The sequence below is a fragment of the Sorghum bicolor genome, chromosome 10, assembly GCF_000003195.3.
Source record: "Sorghum bicolor cultivar BTx623 chromosome 10, Sorghum_bicolor_NCBIv3, whole genome shotgun sequence".
Classification (NCBI taxonomy): domain Eukaryota; kingdom Viridiplantae; phylum Streptophyta; class Magnoliopsida; order Poales; family Poaceae; genus Sorghum; species Sorghum bicolor.
In genome coordinates, this window is record NC_012879.2 from 58,950,667 (window position 1) to 58,969,207 (window position 18,541).

Genomic DNA, 18,541 nt, shown 5'->3' on the forward strand with positions numbered 1-18,541 from the left:
TAAAGACAAGGGAGGCAGCCAAAAGGCGACGCACCATTAGCCAAGGCCAGCAACAGCGCAAGCACGCAGCTTTGCCTCCCTTCCCTTCCCTTCCACTCCCCGCCTCCACTCCTCACTCACTGCGCGCGGCCACTCCACTGCATGCCCCGCCTCCCCAAACCCTAGTAACTCCCAACCCTCCGAGCGGAGCGATACCCTGGTCTGTGGTCTCGCCAGTGCCGCGCTGCACCCGGGCATGCCGCCGCCATTGGGTGGCGCGGTCGAGGCCCACTGATCCGTCCGCCGGGGAGCCGCCGCCGCCGCCGCTGTTCCTCCCTCGGTGTCCACTGGGGAGGAGTGGAGATCCCGCCGGAAGCGGAGGGAGGAACCACCTCTGCTGTCGCAAGTGAGTGATCTTCGTCTGCTTTGGCTGCATTGATTACCGCACGAGTATTTCCTTGTCGGAGACAAGAGAAAAAAAGAAGAAGAAAGATTCCGTTTTGTTCTTGCCCTTCGGTAACAGGTCAATGGAAATGCTTCTTTCTCTTTATTCCTCCAACTACTAAAAGCGGCAACATTTTACTACTACCTCAGTACCTCATCATCATGTAAAGATCAATCTCTTCTCATGACGGGGGGAAAACGCGATGCATCCAAGGCGGTAGCCGTTCTCTCGTCATTTAATTTGCGCCATTTAATATCACTGTCCACCCTGATTTAAGAGGTTCCGTAAATGCGCTTCCCCACCACTCCATGGGGAGCCCCGGGAGGTGGGCATGCTCTGGCACCGCGGGCACGTACTGGCTGGACCAGTGTGGTGCCGCACCTTTGATATGACTGTGTGGTTTATACTGAAGGCAGCACCGCGCGCGGCAGTCAGTGCTGAATGGCCTGGGGGGTGTCACAAAGTTTTTGACTGACTGCAGATGGGTGTTTTTGTCTGTGCTGAATACTTGCGTGACCTCATGCTTTCGCGCTCTCATTATTTGGAAGGTTCTGCGGTGCTGACATTGGTGAAAGATGAGGATCAAGCTTGCCTGTTTGCTTCTCATCTTTGTGCAAGTGCAACGAGTGGTCCTTGGAACGCATGATGTGTACATTGTCACCATGGAAGGGGATCCGGTTGTGAGCTACCGAGGCGGCGTTGATGGATTTCCAGCAACTGCTGTGGATTTGGACGAGGAAATGGATGTTACCAGGTAACTATCTACTCTTGCAGCAGATGCTTTGTTTTCTTTGCCATGGCTCTCAAGCCTGAAAGAATGTTGGACTTATTGTTGTTGCTGTTGAATTTCGATTCTGAAGCTTTGTTGCTGTTTGAACTAGCCTGCTGTTATTTTTCCTATAGGATCCTCGATGTCAAACCTGAAAGTTCCTGAAAGTTCCTGATTATATTTTGTATTGCAGTCTGCTTTTGCTTAGGAGTAATGTTCCAAACACCATAGTTTTGTCTTCATTCCAAGTTTACTGATTTGCAGTGAGGCTGTCACATCGTACGCCCTCCACCTCCGAGGGCACCATGATAAGCTCCTAGACTCGCTTTTAGTAGAAGGAACTTACGAGAAGCTTTATAGCTACCACCATCTTATCAATGGCTTCGCAGTTCACATGTCGTCCCTGCAGGTATTTGGCGTACCAATTTTGCTTAGAGGCACATGTCATTTTCTCCATTTCAGTTCTTGGTTGTTATCTTGTTTGAACCTTGTTGTTTTGCTGTGCCAGGCTGAGTTCTTGAGGAAAGCCCCAGGAGTTAAGCATGTTGAGAGAGACATGAAGGTACAGAAATTGACTACACACACGCCTCAGTTTCTAGGATTGCCAACTGGGGTGTGGCCAACAGGAGGTGGACTTGATAGAGCTGGTGAAGATGTTGTGATCGGTTTCGTGGATTCTGGAATTTACCCTGAACATCCAAGCTTCGCTGCGCACAAGACTGATCCTTATGGGCCTATTCCTCATTATAAAGGGAAATGTGAGATGGATCCAGTAACACAAAGAAGTTTCTGTAATGGGAAGATAGTTGGAGCCCAGCATTTTGCAAAAGCTGCAATGGCTGCTGGCGCGTTCAATCCCGATGTTGAATTTGCATCTCCATTAGATGGTGATGGTCATGGAAGGTTATGATCCTAACGATTCTTTTATCTTTTATGTTTGTTGCTCTGATTGGTCACTAGGATAACCAAATATGAAAGTTCAAAATATTTCTGCTTGCAACATCCAAAACTGTCCTGTTGATATCATGGTGCCTGGCCTGCAAAATTATTCTGCCTGTTTCTTTTGTTTTCTGGGAAAATGACAAGATTTATCGATGCATGTGTGGTCTTTTCCTTCAACAGTCACACAGCTGCAATTGCTGCTGGAAACAATGGGATTCCGGTGCGAATGCATGGTCATGAATTTGGCAAAGCAAGTGGTATGGCCCCACGTGCTAGGTAAGCTATGATTTCTTCAGCTTTTTCTGAAGGGACATGCATTTTTGGGTGAATGTTATAGCCGCACTCATGTACAATCAATGTCTACTTTGTGAGTTTGAGAAAGTCATTTTTCTTTTGCTTACTTGCCAATGTCTCACTTCTTTAGTTTTTGCTTGTTAGGGTAGCTGTCTACAAGGTTCTTTACAGGCTTTTTGGTGGTTACGTAGCTGATGTTGTGGCAGCTATTGATCAGGTATGATATGTGAATGATATATCTTTGGATGCTGTGATATGTTAAAAAGAGAATTTATAACATAGCTATTTGAGATGCATGTGTTGTAGATGTGTTTGCTGAGTGCTGTTGGCTGCCTTTCTACAATAACATTGCCTAAAAGCACTCGTCAATATCTGTTGAAAGTTTACTGGTAGAAAATAACATAAAAGGCATGGTTGTTTAAACAAGAAAATCAAATTTGTAGTTCATGTAGCTTCCAATTTACGTCTTTACGACCAGAGCCTCAACCTTCCTTTCTTCTAAACAGTTGTGGGAATTAGTATCTTTTATTTCCGCTAGATTTGGGTATAACCGTATAATAATCATTGCACATAGAACAAACATGAAGTTGAATGCAACTTCATTTTCTAGCTAGTTTTTTTGAAGCATCCAATGTGTGGGAATATAATGCAATAATGCATGAATGTCTGTTTGCAGGCTGTTCAGGATGGTGTAGACATTCTCAACCTTTCTGTTGGACCCAATAGCCCACCAACAGCTACAAGGACTACTTTCTTGAACCCTTTTGACGCTGCACTTCTTTCTGCTGTGAAAGCTGGGGTATTTGTTGCCCAAGCTGCAGGAAATGGTGGACCATTTCCAAAAACACTGGTGTCTTTCAGCCCATGGATAACCACTGTTGCTGCTGGAGTTGATGACCGCAGATACAAGAATCATTTAACACTAGGAAATGGAAAACTTATTTCTGGGCTTGGAGTATCACGTAAGTCCTTTTCTACATACTCCCTCCGTCCCATTGAAAGTGTCGTTTTTTACTTCTTGTTTGACCGTTTCTCTCATTCAATTTTATTATGCAAATAATAAAATAAATAAATCATTATTAAAGTATCTCTAATGATAAAATAAGTCATAACAAAAATAAATAATATTTATACAAAATTTTTGAATAAGATGAACAATCAAACAAGAAGTTTAAAAGTAAAAAAACGACACTTTTAATGGGACGGAGGGAGTACACATCAGCAATGTCAATACTGTGTGCAGCGTATTGAATTATGCTTTGTAGAATTGTGCAAAACGAACTAATGAAATACAGCAAACTTCTATGCAGAGCCCCTAGTTCTATTATTTCACCCCAACAGGTTAACCAATTTTTTTTGGCACATAGGGCATACCAAACAGAGGTAAAAATAACATGACAGTATATACTGAAATTGAACTAGAAGGTCGAGTTGTATTGAGTGAATATGTGGATAAACTTCATGTTACTACATCCTAACTTTTATTTCAATGTGATGATGCTTAGCTTGGACAACCATTTTATGTTTTTCTTCCTATGTAGTTCCATTCAGACACTTTACTAGAGTCCTTTTGAGTATTTAACTGTCATCTGATAGTACTTTAAAGGTCATATGAGATATTTGAGCAGTCCTGGTATTCTATCAAAGTATCAATAACTCCTATGTTCCTGCCTGTGGTTATTGACAATTTTCTCATACAATACAGCTGCAACACATGGGAATATGTCATTCAGCCTGATTTCTGCAGCTGATGCTTTACTGGGTTCATCTTCAACCAAGTACAGTGCATTAGACTGTCAGAGGCCAGAACTATTGAATAAGAGGAAAGTTCAGGGGAAAATTCTTTTGTGTGGCTATTCATTCAATTACATTTCTGGGACAGCTTCAATAAAGAAAGTGTCTCAGACGGCCAGGAATCTCGGGGCAGCTGGCTTTATTGTTGCTGTGGAGAATAGTTACCCAGGAACAAAATTTGACCCTGTACCAGTCAGCATCCCTGGAATTCTCATCACAGATGTCAGCAAAACAGAGGTATTATACTTCTAGCAGAGCCTTATTGCATATTTGCTCATTATTGCCACACATAGACAACATAAGACATAGAAACATGGGGAAAATAAGGCTATATTCATGAAGAGATCAACAAATATACAATTTAATTCTCGAAATGACATGAATTGGCTGCAAAAACAATACACAAAGAGGTGCAACTACTAGAATAGCAGCATGAATTCTATATGGCTGCTGCTACTGCTATTATAGGATGACAGGGCAGAAAGCTAAAGTACATATGCATGTTTGGTCCTTGTATGGAATTTTCTATTATATTATAGTTAGATGGTTCTCGCGTTGAAACCATGAACTAGTCTATCAATCTCCTTTTCATATTATTACTATTACTAATATCCCTTACTTTTCATATCTTCTTTTCTGCTGTTTTACCGAGATGACATTAACTTTGGTTCTGTAGGATCTTATAGACTACTACAATTCTTCCACCATAAGAGATTGGGCTGGAAGGGCTACAGCCTTTAAAGCAACCGCAGGTATTGCAGATGGTTTGGCACCAACACTATACAATTCAGCTCCTCAGGTTGCGCTGTTCTCTTCTCGAGGACCTGATGTTAAAGATTTTAGTTTTCAAGACGCTGATGTTCTTAAACCAGACATACTTGCACCTGGCAATCTTATATGGGCTGCATGGGCACCTAATGGAACAGATGAATCAAATTATGCTGGTAAGCTTTGTATGTAGATCTCTTTTCTTCAAGGAAGCACCCATGATTATCATCAGTATTTTAGTCTTGCGCTTTTGACTTCCTTGTGCATGTCTTGTGGATTAGTGATTCGTGAGATATTTTTCTGTGCTTGAACCAACTCAAAATTGATGTGGTAATGTTTCTCAGGTGAAGGATTTGCAATGATTTCTGGAACTAGCATGGCTGCACCGCATATTGCTGGCATTGCAGCACTGATAAAACAGAAGAACCCAAAATGGAGCCCCTCAGCAATAAAATCTGCCCTGATGACAACGGCCAATACACTGGACAAAGGGAGCCATCCTCTTAGAGCGCAGCAGTACACTGCATCAGAAATGATGACACTCTCACGGGCCACACCATTTGATTGTGGTAGTGGCGCAGTTAACCCAAAAGCTGCCCTTGATCCTGGTCTTGTTCTAGATGCAAGTAAGCTCAATTACTGTCAATTTTTTTGTGAGATAACTGGTCAAAGTTATTGAAATGTCAGTCTCTGGTTGAAGTTATTCAGATGGCAGTGTAACAACCCTTGTCTAATTTTGCTTTATTCATGCTTGCAGCCCATGAAGACTACATCACATTTTTGTGCTCGATCCCTGACGTCAATCAGAGCGAAGTATCAAACATAGCGGGTTCAGCTTGCAACTCCAACTCCAAGGGACAACGCCCTTTTGACCTCAACATCCCCTCAATTGCCATCTCTCAGCTTCGAGGCACGGTGACAGTGAAGCGGACCGTCACAAGCGTGTCTGACGAAACTGAGACCTACACCATGATGACAAGAATGCCGCCAGAGGTTGCCCTGGAGGTGACGCCTCCGGCGGTGACCGTGCTCCCTGGAGCATCAAGAGAGATAACTGTGACCCTGACAGCTAGGTCTGTTACGGGCACCTACAGTTTCGGTGAGATTGCCATGAAAGGTGACCGTGGTCACCTCGTCAGAATCCCAGTGGTAGCTATGGGATTCAAGTAGATAGAAGATGCTGTGACAGGCGCTAGAGAGTAGAGAATAGGAGAGCGAGTTGTGGCTCTGAAATCCGAGGCCTTGAGCTGCAGAGGAATGCTGTAATTTTTTCATAGCCTGTAGAGAATAAGAGTTAGCACAGTGCTGTACCTGTACGTGTTATGCATGCCCTCCAGGTTGTAAAATATATATTTGGGTGTTTAAGCCTATGTGACATGATGACCAGAGTCCAGAGAGGGCATCCCTCCTCTAATGCATGGAAATTTGAATCTCATCTGGATTATTTCTGTGTGTTCCATTCAGAGTTTTTCTTACATTAGGCTGGAACCTTAACCATAAAACTCCCCAAATCTAAGCAACGAAAATAAAATGTGTGAAATTTATTTTCAAGATGGCACAAATTCTGGGATGTGGGGAGGATGCAATAACCCTTTTTTTTAGGGGAGGATGCAAAAAAGAAAAAACTCTATTTTTCCTCTCCCAAATTTCACGAAAGTCTGCTTTTCCTTCCTCAATTTCAAAACCAGGCAAACCACCTCTCTCAACTTTTCAAACCGTGCATTTTACCTCTCTAAAGCGGTTTTGCTATAGTGACGGTGATTTTGTCTTTTTTAATTATTCCGACTAAAATCTTTGAAAAATCATAGTAAATCACAGAAAAATCATAAAATAGAAATCTAATTTTTTGAACTCCACATAAGTAGATCTACATAATGAACATATAATATAGTATGCTTTAGTACAAAGTTTTTTTATAAAGGTTTTGTCTTTTTCTTTTTTATTTATTTCGACTAAATATTTGAAAAATCATAGTAAATTACAGAAAAATCATAAAATATAAAATCTAATTTTGTAGCCTCCACATGAGCATATCTACACAGTAAATATGTAATATGGTATGCTTTAGTATAATTTTTTTATTGTAGCTTTTGATCTACGTTTTTCTGTAATTAATTGAAATAATTCATAGCTGCAACTTCTATAATTATTTTGTCAGACTAAAGCAAACGTATATTATATGTTCATTGTGTATATATACTCATGTGGAGTCTAAGAAAATTAGATTTTCTACTTTATGATTTTTCTATGATTTACTATGATTTTTCAAAGATTTAGCCAAATAAATAAAAAAAGAAAAGGTCAAAACCTTTATAGCAAAAACTTTGTACTAAAGCATGTCATATCATATGTTTACTATGTAAAATCTACTTACGTGGAGTCTAAAAAAATTGGATTTTCTATTTTATGATTTTTTGTGATTCACTATAATTTTTTAAAAATTGAGCCAAAATAATTTTTTTTAAAAAAAAGACAAAACCATCGTTACTATAGCAAAACCACCAATCACGGTAGCAAAACCGCCTTCGAAACTGTTCTAGGAAGGTAAAATAGACGGGCTGAAAAGTTAAGGGAGGTGATTCGTATGGTTTTAGAGTTGAGGGAGGAAAAACGAACATTCGTAAAAGTTAGAGGAGGAAAAATAGACTTTTTCCATGCAAAAATGATGTAAACAATGAACAACCACAGAATATCTGATGGCAAAAAAAAACGACAGAATATCAGCAAGCCCATTTGAAACTAGTAACAGGGCCCGTTAAACGGCCTTCAACTCTGGACCCACGTTCTCGTTGCGAATTTGAGCCCATCGCGAACTCCTTGAGCTCCTAGCTTCCTAAAGTCGTTCGCGTCGGATCGCCCGCTGCTTCCTAAAGCCGCTGCGCGCTGCGCCGCGACGCCGCCATGACCCATGAGCGCCACCGTGTTGCGCACCGGCGGTGCCATCCTCCACGCTCTCTCCACTGCCTCCGCCGCCCACCTACACGCTCACGCCCTGAAGCTGGGCGTGCTACCCTCCTGTCTCCACCTCTGCTCGGCCTTGCTCAAGTGCTATGCTGCTTCCGGCCGCATCGCCGCCGCGCGCCAGTTATTCGACGAAATACCTCTGCGGGACGTCCCGCTATGGAACGCCCTGGTATCGGCCTACGCGCGCTCCGGCCACCCGCGCAACGCGCTGGCCGCTGCGTCCGCCATGGCGCGCGACGTCGCGGGGTGCCGGCCGAACAACGTCTCCGTCACCAGCCTCCTGTCCGTGTGCACGCAGCTGAGGAGCTCGGTGCTCGGGAGGGAGCTCCACGGGTATGCGATCAGGAACGTCCCCGTTCTTGACCTTCCCGTGCTCAATGCGCTGGTGAACATGTACGGCAAGTGCGGCTGGCTGAGAGACGCGAGGATGGTGTTCACCGGCATGGGGGTTGGCATGAGGAGTGCTGTCTCTTGGACGTCAATGATCAATGCTTGCTGCCAGAATGGACACCCAGCTGAGGCATTGGAAGTGTTTGAGGAGATGAGGATTGCTCGTGTCAAGGTCGATGAGGTCACCCTGCTGGCCGTCATCTCAGCATGCACAAAGCTGGACTGCACGCCGGGTTTAGGAGACTGGGTGGAGGAGTGTGCAGTCGAGAATGGGTTCTTGCAGAACACCCATGTCGCCAATGCGCTCATACACATGCATGGTAAGATGGGGAGGGTGAAGAGGTCGTGTGAGATATTTGACTCGATGGGTGCTGTGAAGACAGTGGTTTCATGGACGGCCATGATACAAGCACTGGCTATGAATGGGCATGGGGTGGCTGCCCTTGTCCGGTTCACGCAGATGCTCAGAGAAGGGTTCCTGCCTGACGAGGTTATCTTCTTGTGCGTGATCAATGCCTGTGGCCACTCAAGGCTTGTGAGCGAGGGGCACCGACTGTTCAAGTCCATGATCGAAGAGTACCACATCACACCATGGATGGAGCACTATGGTAGCATGGTGGACCTGCTGTGCAGAGCTGGGTGGTTGGACGAGGCATTTGAGTTTGTCCTGGCCATGCCTGTTACGCCCGATCCTGTAATATGGCGTGTTTTGGCTGGTGCTTGTCGGGACCATGGGAATGCCAGTTTAGCCAGGAGGGTGATGGATCATGTGATTGGCATGGAGCCTGACCATGAAGGGAATTACGTCCTGGCGTCAAACTTGTGTGCTGCAGATGAGGATTGGAGACGTGTTGTAGATGTTAGGTTGGACATGGGAGTGAGGAAAGGGACTTCAAGGGCTGCTGCTGCTGCCGTGTCTTCTGTTGAAGTCAATGGTGAATAAGACGCAGAAAAGCTTGTCTTCTTTTACACATCACCGGTAACTTTTCCATCCTCGCTACTTCGAGATGCACACAGCCACGCTACAATGAATCTGCTCACCTTCCTACCACATCAGGCCTGTGTATTTATGTGTTTATATTTGTACCTGTCTAGAAAAACCTGGCAAGAGAACCGAGTTGCATGCCTCGATTCTTTTGCAAAAAAATACGGTAAATGCAGTTTGGTCAGGAAAATTGATGTCTCGGGTTTCAGAAAATCATTATAGGACATCCATGCAGTCTTTTGCAAGTATTTTGTCCTAGCATCTTAGTTAACTCTTTCCATTCAGTTAACTGTCAGCGTATGTGCCGTGTGAACACTTCTTCAAACAAAAGGTTCCATTTATATATATATATATATATATATATATATATATATATCTCATACAGCTGGTCAGTATTTGGTGATCTAACTGATGCTTGTGTTATCTTAACCTAATGTTGGACGGAACTGCAATTCGACAGTTGTTATATGTGGACTTCTTATGTGACCGCTAGTTACATGTACCCATTTTTCTAGCACACAAATTAAAAATTGGTATCAGTTACTGTTTTCATGGCATTGTTGATGCAAATCACTCCCAGATAAAATGGTGTGAATATGCAAGAAAAATGGGGACGCCATCTGGTATGCCTGTCAGTTGAAAAAGTTGTTGCTTCTAGTTCCATTTATGAAAAAAAAGTAAAATTGAATCTTGGATTCTGTTCTCTGAGAAGATGTTTGGAGACGTTGAGTGCTGGCAGAAGTGGCTCTATCAGCGATTCAGCGAGGTGTCAAAGCAATGTGCCAGCTCAAAACAGTTATGAAAGTATCATACATATTTGTACTGTTTGGATTTCTTAGCGATGAACATGCGTGCATTGACATGTTGATGTTATTGTGCAGTGCTAGCATCATGGTTTAAGTACAAGCAAATGAGTATTCGTTTGTACATACGTGGACTTTTATCTGCTAATACTGGTTACGTGACCTCATTCTCCTTGCTCACAAGTGAAGAATTCCCACGAGTTCAGTATTGTTTTTGTATGTATGTGGACTTCATCTGTAAATACTGGTTACATACATGATACATGGCCTCATTTTTCCTTGCAGAAAAATTAAGAATTGCTACAAGTTGGTTAGGTGATGCAAATCCCTTTCCCATAAGGCCGTAACATGAAAAGGAGTCAAAACACTCCATCATCACCACTTGCCTGAAAAGTCCTAAAATTCGTTTTTGTTTAACCTTGTGTCCAATTTGTTGACTGACATGTTAAACCAGACGCGGACACGCGGTAGTAAACCCCAAAGTCAAAAGATTTGGCGTCCAAAGCCAGAGAATGTTTAGCATTGGGCCCAGCGAGATTTAGGCCTTGTTTACTTCCAAAAAAATTTTGCAAAATAGGAATAGTAGCATTTTCGTTTGTATTTGACAAATATTATCTAATTATGGACTAACTAGGCTCAAAAGATTCGTCTCGTCAATTCCGACCAAACCGTGCAATTAGTTTTAATTTTCATCTATATTTAATACTCCATGCATACGTCTAAAGATTCGATGTGACGGGGAATCTGAAAAATTTTTCAGGAACTAAACAAGGCCTAATTTATTTATTTATTTGGAAAACTGACATGGTGCTGGGTAAAGAACTGGTGGCACTGACAAAGTGATGCAGCGGGTCCAAATGGCAGATGGATGTTTTGCCCACAGATCATTTGCCCAAAACTAGGCTAAAAGTGCTAGACAAAAGTATTCACTCATACCGAAAAAGAATGCAATGCAATTATTTCTATTTGAAGACTTAAAAATATTTATTAAACTAAATTTATATAAAAAAACTAACATTTATGATATAAAATAAGTATCATAAGATTAACCTTTGAATATATTTTCATAGTAAATCTATCCAGAGATGTTATTTTCTATCAACTTAGTATTTTTTTTTAAATGACCTTATTCAAATGACACTGGTGCCGTATGATTAAAGAAGAAGATTATCACCCAGTAGTAGGCCACTAGTTAGCCTTGTTCAGTTCACCCAAAAACCTAAAAATTTTTCAAGATTCTCTGTCACATCAAATCTTACGGCACATGCATGAAGCATTAAATATAGATAAAAATAAAAGCTAATTACACAGTTTGTCTGTAAACCCGAGATGAATCTTTTGAGTCTAGTTATTCCATGATTAGGCAATATTTGTCAAATAAAAACGAAAGTGCTACAGTACTCCAAACCAAAAGTTTTTGTGAACTAAACAAGGCCAATCTTAATGTATACAAGTTGTTGCAGGTGTTTGAATTGGTACGAGCAACCGGTGGACTACCGAGTCTGATGGTGCTAGGCAAAAAGGCCGGACGCAACTGAAATCTGACAATGATGCAGCATGGTCCAAATGGCAATGAATGCTCTGTCAAGCTTGACAAAGACCTGTAGTAAGTATTCCTCTGTCCTAAAATGCAATTACCTGATCAATTCCGGCCTTGTTTAGTTCACTCTAAAAACCAAAAGTTTTCAAGATTCCCATCACATCGAATTTTGTAGCACATGTATGAAAACTGATTACATAGTTTACCCGTAAATCGCGAGATGAATCTTTTGATCCTAGTTAGTCTATGATTGGAAAATATTTGCCACAAACAAACAAAAGTGCTACAGTAGCGAAATCCAAAAAATTTTGACATCTAAACAAGGCCCAAGTGTAAAAATTAAATTAGGCTAAATTTATTAAAAAAAGTGCTAAACATTTATGATAAAGAATAAATATCATTAGATTAACCTCATCATATATTTTTATAGTAAATCTACTTGAAGATATAAATGATGATATTATTTTCTATTAACTTAATCATTTTTTTAAAAAAAAAACTTTGGCCCTGTTCCTTTAGCTAAAATTGGCTTATGCTGACACTTATGCTAATTTATTATGAGAAAAAAATCACTATTTATTTGATAGAAAATACCGCTAAAGTGGTGCTAAAGAATAGACGAGCCTAGAATTACATTTATTTTCTTTTAAGACGGAAGAGTATAAAGTGTTAATTGGCACTGGTGCCGTATAATTAAAGAAGAAGATTACCACCTACTACCAGGCCACTAATAATGTACACAAGTTGGTGGTGGTGTTTGAAAGATTCAAAGGTTGGCTAGGTTCAAGTCTGCAACTGCAACCGGCCGGTGGCCAAATCAAAGGTTAACCCTTGTTTAGATCCATTTTTTTTATTTAAATACTGTAGCACTTTCGTTTATATTTAATAATTATTATCTAACTATAAACTAACTAGGCTTAAAAAGTTATCTCACAAATTATAGACAAACTACGTAATTAGTTATTTTTTAATCAATACATTTAATGCACCTAGAATCTAAAAACTTTTTAAGATTTCTCATCACATCAAAAACTTGTGACACATGTACAGAACATTAAATATAGATAAAAAATAACTAATTATACAGTTTATTTATAAATTATGAGACAATATTTTTAAACTTAATTAGTTTATAATTAGAAAATAATTATAAGATACAAACAAAAGTTGTACGGTACTTAAAAAAAACTATTCGAAACCAGTAGTACAGGAGTACGTAGAGGACAGGAGAGAGATGTGCCTGCAGCCTTGCACTGAAAGAGAGGCGCTACCCACCTGTGGGCGGGCAGGGGAAGGAAACAGCGGCGGCCGCTGATGCCGCAGGCTGCAGCTAGCTGACGGAGCTGACTGAAAGAGACCATTAACCATCCGACCTGCATCGGATGATGATTTGGCGCTCAGGCCTTGTTTAGTTCACCCCAAAAACTAAAAACTTTTCAAGATTCCCTATCTCATCAAATTTTGCGGCACATGCATGAGACACTAAATATAGATGAAAATAAAAACTAAATACACAGTTTAACTGTAAATGACAAGATGAATCTTTTAAACCTAGTTACTCCGTAATTGGACAATGTTTGTCACAAACAAACGAAAGTGCTACAGTTCCGAAAACCAAAAAATTTTCGAAACTAAACAAGGCCTCACTATCTTTTTCTCAAGCCAAATATATACTCCTACTGCTCTCTTATTTTCTTTCATTACATGTTGCATTAGTTTTGTTCTAGTCAACATTTGAACTTTACCATCAGTCTCAACAAAATCTACGTAGTTTTACAACATACAAATCATAAAATTATGGAAGTTTTCAAATACCAAATAAAAAACATAAATATTGTGGTGTTATCTTATATGTATTTCAAAAAAAAATATTAAAAACTATTTTATTTATAATAGAGATACGTAGCAGTCACCGACGCGGGGTGGCCCTAGGAATCTTGGCGTGCCGGTCGCTGCTTTCACACCGCCCCGTCGTTCGTGTGCCGTATCCGTCAGGGAGAAGAGACCAACTACAGAGAATGCTGACCGGGACGGGACCATAGGATACTGCAAGCACAAGCATGGTAAAATAACTATATGGTCAGTGCAATTCATAAAAACTTTATTAAAATCTTACTTCAAAGTTTTTTTAAAAAAATTAAACTATGTACAACAATAGTACATCTATAAATGTACATTGTCATAAAATTTGAGATTCAAACTTATTTTGCACAAATTTATATGAAAATAACAAATTTCATTTAGAATTTTGTCCTCTAGTGCATATGCAAATAAGTTTTGTTATTTTCATATGATTTTTTTCAAAATGAGTTTGAATCTTAAAATTTGTGACAATGCATATCTTTAGATGCACTATTGTTGTGCATATTTTCAAAACATTTGAAAACTCTTAATTATAGTTTTGCAAAGAGTTTTCATGATTGCACCGAAGATATAATTTGCTTTTGTCGTTGTATATATATACGTACTTGCTTTGGTGTATATAGATACTTTAAGAACTCTTTGCTAGTTGACCAACTCTCACATGCTAAAATAAACAGCTAGCTATATACATTAGGCCTTGTTCAGTTCGCAAAAAACTCCAAAATTTTTCAAGATTCCTCGTCACATCAAATCTTGCGGCACATGCATGGAGCATTAAATATAGTGAAAAAAACTAATTACACAGTTTGTCTGTAAACCGCGAGATAAATCTTTTGAGTCTAGTTACTCCATGATTCGACAATATTTGTCAAATAGAAACGAAAGTGCTACAGTACTCCAAACCAAAAGTTTTCGCGAACTAAACAAGGCGTTAGACGAGGACGCAGAAGCTAAGATATTAATATAAATTTTTTTAGGGAAAACTACGGAGAGCGGAGTTTAGTTAACACTAGTTTTAAATTTTTTACTCTTCACCGGGTCCTACTTCTAGACTAGGGCTTTGTTTACTTCCACCTCAAAACTCAAAAATTTTTAAGATTATCCATCACATCGAATCTTTACACGTATACATAGAGTATTAAACATAGATAAAAATAAAAACTAATTGAACAGTTTGGTCGGAATTTAACAGACGAATCTTTTGAGTCTAGTTAGTCCATAGTTGAACAATAATTACCATAAACAAACGAAAGTACTACAGTATCGTGAAATTTTTTCTTTCAGACACTAAACACAACGAGATAACGAAAACGAGAGCCGTTTGGTAGGCGTGTCCAACGAGGTTTGGATGGCCCAATGCAAATGTGTCAATTTGTAGTGTATATGTACCTGTACGTATTTTGGTTGAGGTAGCATGAGTCTTGCCCGCGGAGACGTGGACGCACTTGCGCAGTGCCTGTACGAAACAGATGAACAACAAACAGAGGAAAAACAGCGATGAGATTGAGGTCAGGCCGCGTCTGGATTTGTTGGTTTGCTTGCATGTCGTTGCAACCTGCTGCGTACTTCTATGAAAATGACAGCTAACATATACGTACATGTAAAAATATCAAGGACGCATGTATGCTCTCTCCGAATAAAAAGAGGAAGAATACAATTTTATATTTAAAAATAAGCCAATTTTTTTTCTTTTGTTTGACTAGGTTTTATAAAAAAACAGTATGTTCTGAAACAGATTTTTATATGAAAATATGTGTCACGGGTTAATCTTATTATATGAAACAGTATTAGTATGTTTATATAGAATGTACTCAAAAATAAAAAAAATAGATAATGGAACAAAGTTGTAGCCTCTATCATCCGGAAATAGCACACAACTGAGATTTATACTCAAATTGAAAATTTTGTTTACTAAAAAGCAAAACTGTCGGTCGCCCAAGAAAACAAAAAATGTATTTAGGCCTTGTTTAGTTCCAAAAAATTCTGCAAAATCGACACTGTAGCATTTTCGTTTGTATTTGACAAATATTGTCCAATCATGGACTAATTAGACTCAAAAGATTCGTCTCGTCAATTTCGACCAAACTGTGTAATTAGTTTTTATTTTCGTCTATATTTAGTACTCCATGCATGCGTCTAAAGATTCGATGTGATGAAGAATCTGAAAAATTTTGCAAAATTTTCTGGGAACTAAACAAGGCCTTATTTATTTTGACGGAGCTCTCAGCTGGGCAGAAATGTCAACAAATCTGGGTTCCATTTGGCCCACCGCGAGTTGAAGTGAAGCAGAGTAGCGGACACAGACTTTGAGTGCGCGTGACGGATGGAGACATGGCGGTCAGACGTTAGAGGTAGGTGCCACCGCCGAGTCATCAGTGTAAATCCACTCGCTGGCTGGCCGGCCTGGAGCTGGAAGAAATCAAGAAACCATGGGCCTTGTCTACTTCAAAAAAGTTTGCAAAATAAAAATAATAGTACTTTTATTTATATTTGATAAATATTATCTAATCATAAACTAACTAGGCTTAAAAAATTTGTCTCACAAATTACATATAAATTGTGTAAATAGTTATTATTTATTATCTAATCATAGAATAAGTAAGCTTAAAAAATTCATTTTATAAATTATAGGTAAACTATACAAATAATTATTATTTTTATTTATATTTAATGTTACATGTGCCAAAGGCCTTGTTTAGTTTCTTAAAAATTTTGCAAAATTTTTCAGATTCCCCGTCACATCGAATCTTTAGACGTACGCATGGAGTATTAATTATAAATGAAAATAAAAACTAATTGCATAGTTTGGTCGGAATTGACGATACGAATCTTTTAAACCTAGTTAGTCTATAATTAGACAATATTTGCCAAATACAAACGAAAATGCTACTATTCTTATTTTGCAAAAAAATTTGGAAGTAAACAAGGCCTTTGCAAATTTTTTGGAACTATAAACAACAAGCCCAAAGCCCCGTGCCCGCCACCAGCATCCACCGGAGCGGAAAGTGGAGTGCATCCTCCGTCCGTGGACCGGATGGTCCCAGTCGCGAGTCCTCGTCATCTCGACGCAAGAGCAAAGACCTGCCGACTCTGTGCTGCATGCTCGACCACGATCATCAGTCTCTGACGACAGATCAGATAAACTACAAGCGAGCGATGCAGAGAGGAGATCGAGCGTATGACAATACAATACAATACGACCGCTGAATCTAATACCACTAGCAACAAGAACTACACTCATCATCACATCATCATTCATAGGCAAATACAATTTGGCACTGTGCTATGGATCTTTACAATTCTTCTACTACAAACATGATGAAACAAAACCAGAGCCATCTGTATACACTGCTGTAGTATGTAGAAGGGAGAGAGATTAATTAAAGAGACAGAGAGGAAATCAGAAAAAGAGAGAGCAAATCTAGCTAAAGGAGGGAAAAGGGGGACTGAGAGGGATGTGACGGCCGGCATCAGGCCTCGCTGCGGCTGGACGCGCTGCGCATGGAGGAGCGGCCGATGGACTCGTCGATTCGGTCGAGTCGGGGCCTCCACGGCGCCGCCCGCCCGGCCTGATCCTTCTCCTTGGACGCCGCAGGCACAGCCACAGCCACAGGATGGTGTTGGCGACTGCCTCCGCCGCCGGCGGCGGCGGCGTCGAAGAGCGCGTCGAGCGGGCTGGGCTTGGGCGCGGCGGTGGCGCAGCCCTTGCGCGCGAGCGCGGTGAGGCGGTTCATGAGGCAGGCGAGGTCGACGGCGGAGGACTCGGCCTGGAACACCGACTGCGGGAGCAGGAAGTAGACGGTGCCCGGCTGCAGCGCGTCGTCGGGCCGGAACGGCCCGCGCCCTGGCTGCAGAAGGTGCGCCGCCGAGCACAGCACGTACCCCTTGCTGCCGTTGCTGTCGCCGTTGCCGTCGGCGGCGGGGTCGGAGGAGAGGCAGCCCGTGACGGTCGCCACGGTCACCACGCCGGGACCCTCGAAGTCCTCCACGTACCCGTTGGTGTGGATGACCCGTACCCCGGAACACGGCCGTAGCGCGCCCGCTGAGCCCGCCGACGAGAAGGCGCACCCCATCCTGCGGACTCGACTCCGGAGACGACCGATCGATCGGGGGTGGTGGCCGGTGCTCTGTCTGATGGAGGCTGGAGCTGGAGCTTGACAGTGGACGGAGCGGAGACGAGGCGAGGACGGCAAGGCGGAGGCGGAGGAGAGGACGGGGCCGGGGTGGGGTGGGGGTGCTTTTTATTGATTTCCGCGGGTAGTTGATGGTTGAAGGACTTGAAGCGTTGAATGCTTCGGACGGAGCCGTCGGCCGTCCAGGTCTCCGACGCTGCTGACGAGTGGGCCCATGGTGGGTTAACCCCCCGATGATGGCGTGCCGTGTGGAGTGAGATATATATATATATAGATGGGTATAGATAGGAACAGGAAAGGATAAAAGGGGTGGATGATTAGGCGTGTGCCCACTCGCCGCCTTCGGCTAATCAGATTTCTCGATTGAATTTATTTATCGAATCTGGTAATCATTTTATTCGCAACAAAAAAAGAATCTAGTAATCATTTAGTAATATTTTTATAATAATTAGCGAATAGTATTGTCAGCTATAATTTTTTAATAAGCAAACAGATTTATTATTATAAAATCTACATTACATTACATAAAAAAGGTACCGAAGGGGTTAATCTTAATCTTTATCCGATCGTTGACTTGGCGGATGGATTAGAGATTACTATTTTTTTATACAAAATTAAAGTAGGAGTACAAAGCGTGCGAAACCGGATAATGATGCCTTCGGTTCGTAGCAAATGGAGTGAGTGGATAAGAGTCCTCCTCTCTAGAAAAAAATAATATATCTATTCAACACCTATATATAATGTTAAAATAAGTAGGAATATATTTAGATTTATTATGAGGTATATTCTCACACTATTGTACGTTTGTTTTGTTATAGATACATATAGGCTATTGTTTTCTTTAATATACATAAGGTCAACCATTATAAGTT

At 41.1% G+C, this 18,541-nt stretch overlaps 3 protein-coding genes across 4 annotated transcripts; 2 read left to right on the forward strand and 1 right to left on the reverse strand.

The window, feature by feature from the left end:
* LOC8063828 (subtilisin-like protease SBT2.5) lies at positions 1 to 6,435 on the forward strand. Of its 2 annotated transcripts, XM_002437489.2 has the most exons (11): positions 1 to 385; positions 973 to 1,178; positions 1,458 to 1,602; positions 1,702 to 2,096; positions 2,316 to 2,411; positions 2,574 to 2,646; positions 3,106 to 3,391; positions 4,135 to 4,460; positions 4,900 to 5,167; positions 5,336 to 5,617; positions 5,749 to 6,361. In XM_002437489.2, exons 2-11 carry the CDS (start codon positions 1,000 to 1,002, stop codon positions 6,159 to 6,161), a joined length of 2,463 nt encoding a protein of 820 aa, XP_002437534.1. In that variant the 5' UTR covers positions 1 to 385; positions 973 to 999; the 3' UTR covers positions 6,162 to 6,361. The 2 variants fall into 2 exon arrangements, with proteins under 2 accessions (XP_002437534.1, XP_021305869.1); XM_021450194.1 differs by lacking the exon at positions 1 to 385 and having other exon boundaries at positions 1,000 to 1,178; positions 5,749 to 6,435.
* Positions 7,724 to 9,671, forward strand: LOC8063829 (pentatricopeptide repeat-containing protein At4g14820). The gene has a single exon (XM_021449050.1). The coding sequence runs from the start codon at positions 7,900 to 7,902 to the stop codon at positions 9,286 to 9,288; it is 1,389 nt and encodes a 462-aa protein (XP_021304725.1). The 5' UTR covers positions 7,724 to 7,899; the 3' UTR covers positions 9,289 to 9,671.
* LOC8063830 lies at positions 16,722 to 17,877 on the reverse strand. Its single transcript, XM_002438906.2, has one exon. The coding sequence runs from the start codon at positions 17,607 to 17,609 to the stop codon at positions 17,007 to 17,009; it is 603 nt and encodes a 200-aa protein (XP_002438951.1). The 5' UTR covers positions 17,610 to 17,877; the 3' UTR covers positions 16,722 to 17,006.

Excerpts from the sequence above, each read along its gene's own strand:
- LOC8063829 (XM_021449050.1), top strand. The coding sequence starts at position 7,900 with ATGAGCGCCACCGTGTTGCGCACCGGCGGTGCCATCCTCCACGCTCTC.
- LOC8063828 (XM_002437489.2), top strand. The coding sequence starts at position 1,000 with ATGAGGATCAAGCTTGCCTGTTTGCTTCTCATCTTTGTGCAAGTGCAA. Across the intron at positions 1,179-1,457 it reads GAGGAAATGGATGTTACCAG|TGAGGCTGTCACATCGTACG; the intron begins GTAACTATCTAC and ends ACTGATTTGCAG. Across the intron at positions 5,618-5,748 it reads TGGTCTTGTTCTAGATGCAA|CCCATGAAGACTACATCACA; the intron begins GTAAGCTCAATT and ends TCATGCTTGCAG.
- LOC8063830 (XM_002438906.2), bottom strand. The coding sequence starts at position 17,609 with ATGGGGTGCGCCTTCTCGTCGGCGGGCTCAGCGGGCGCGCTACGGCCG.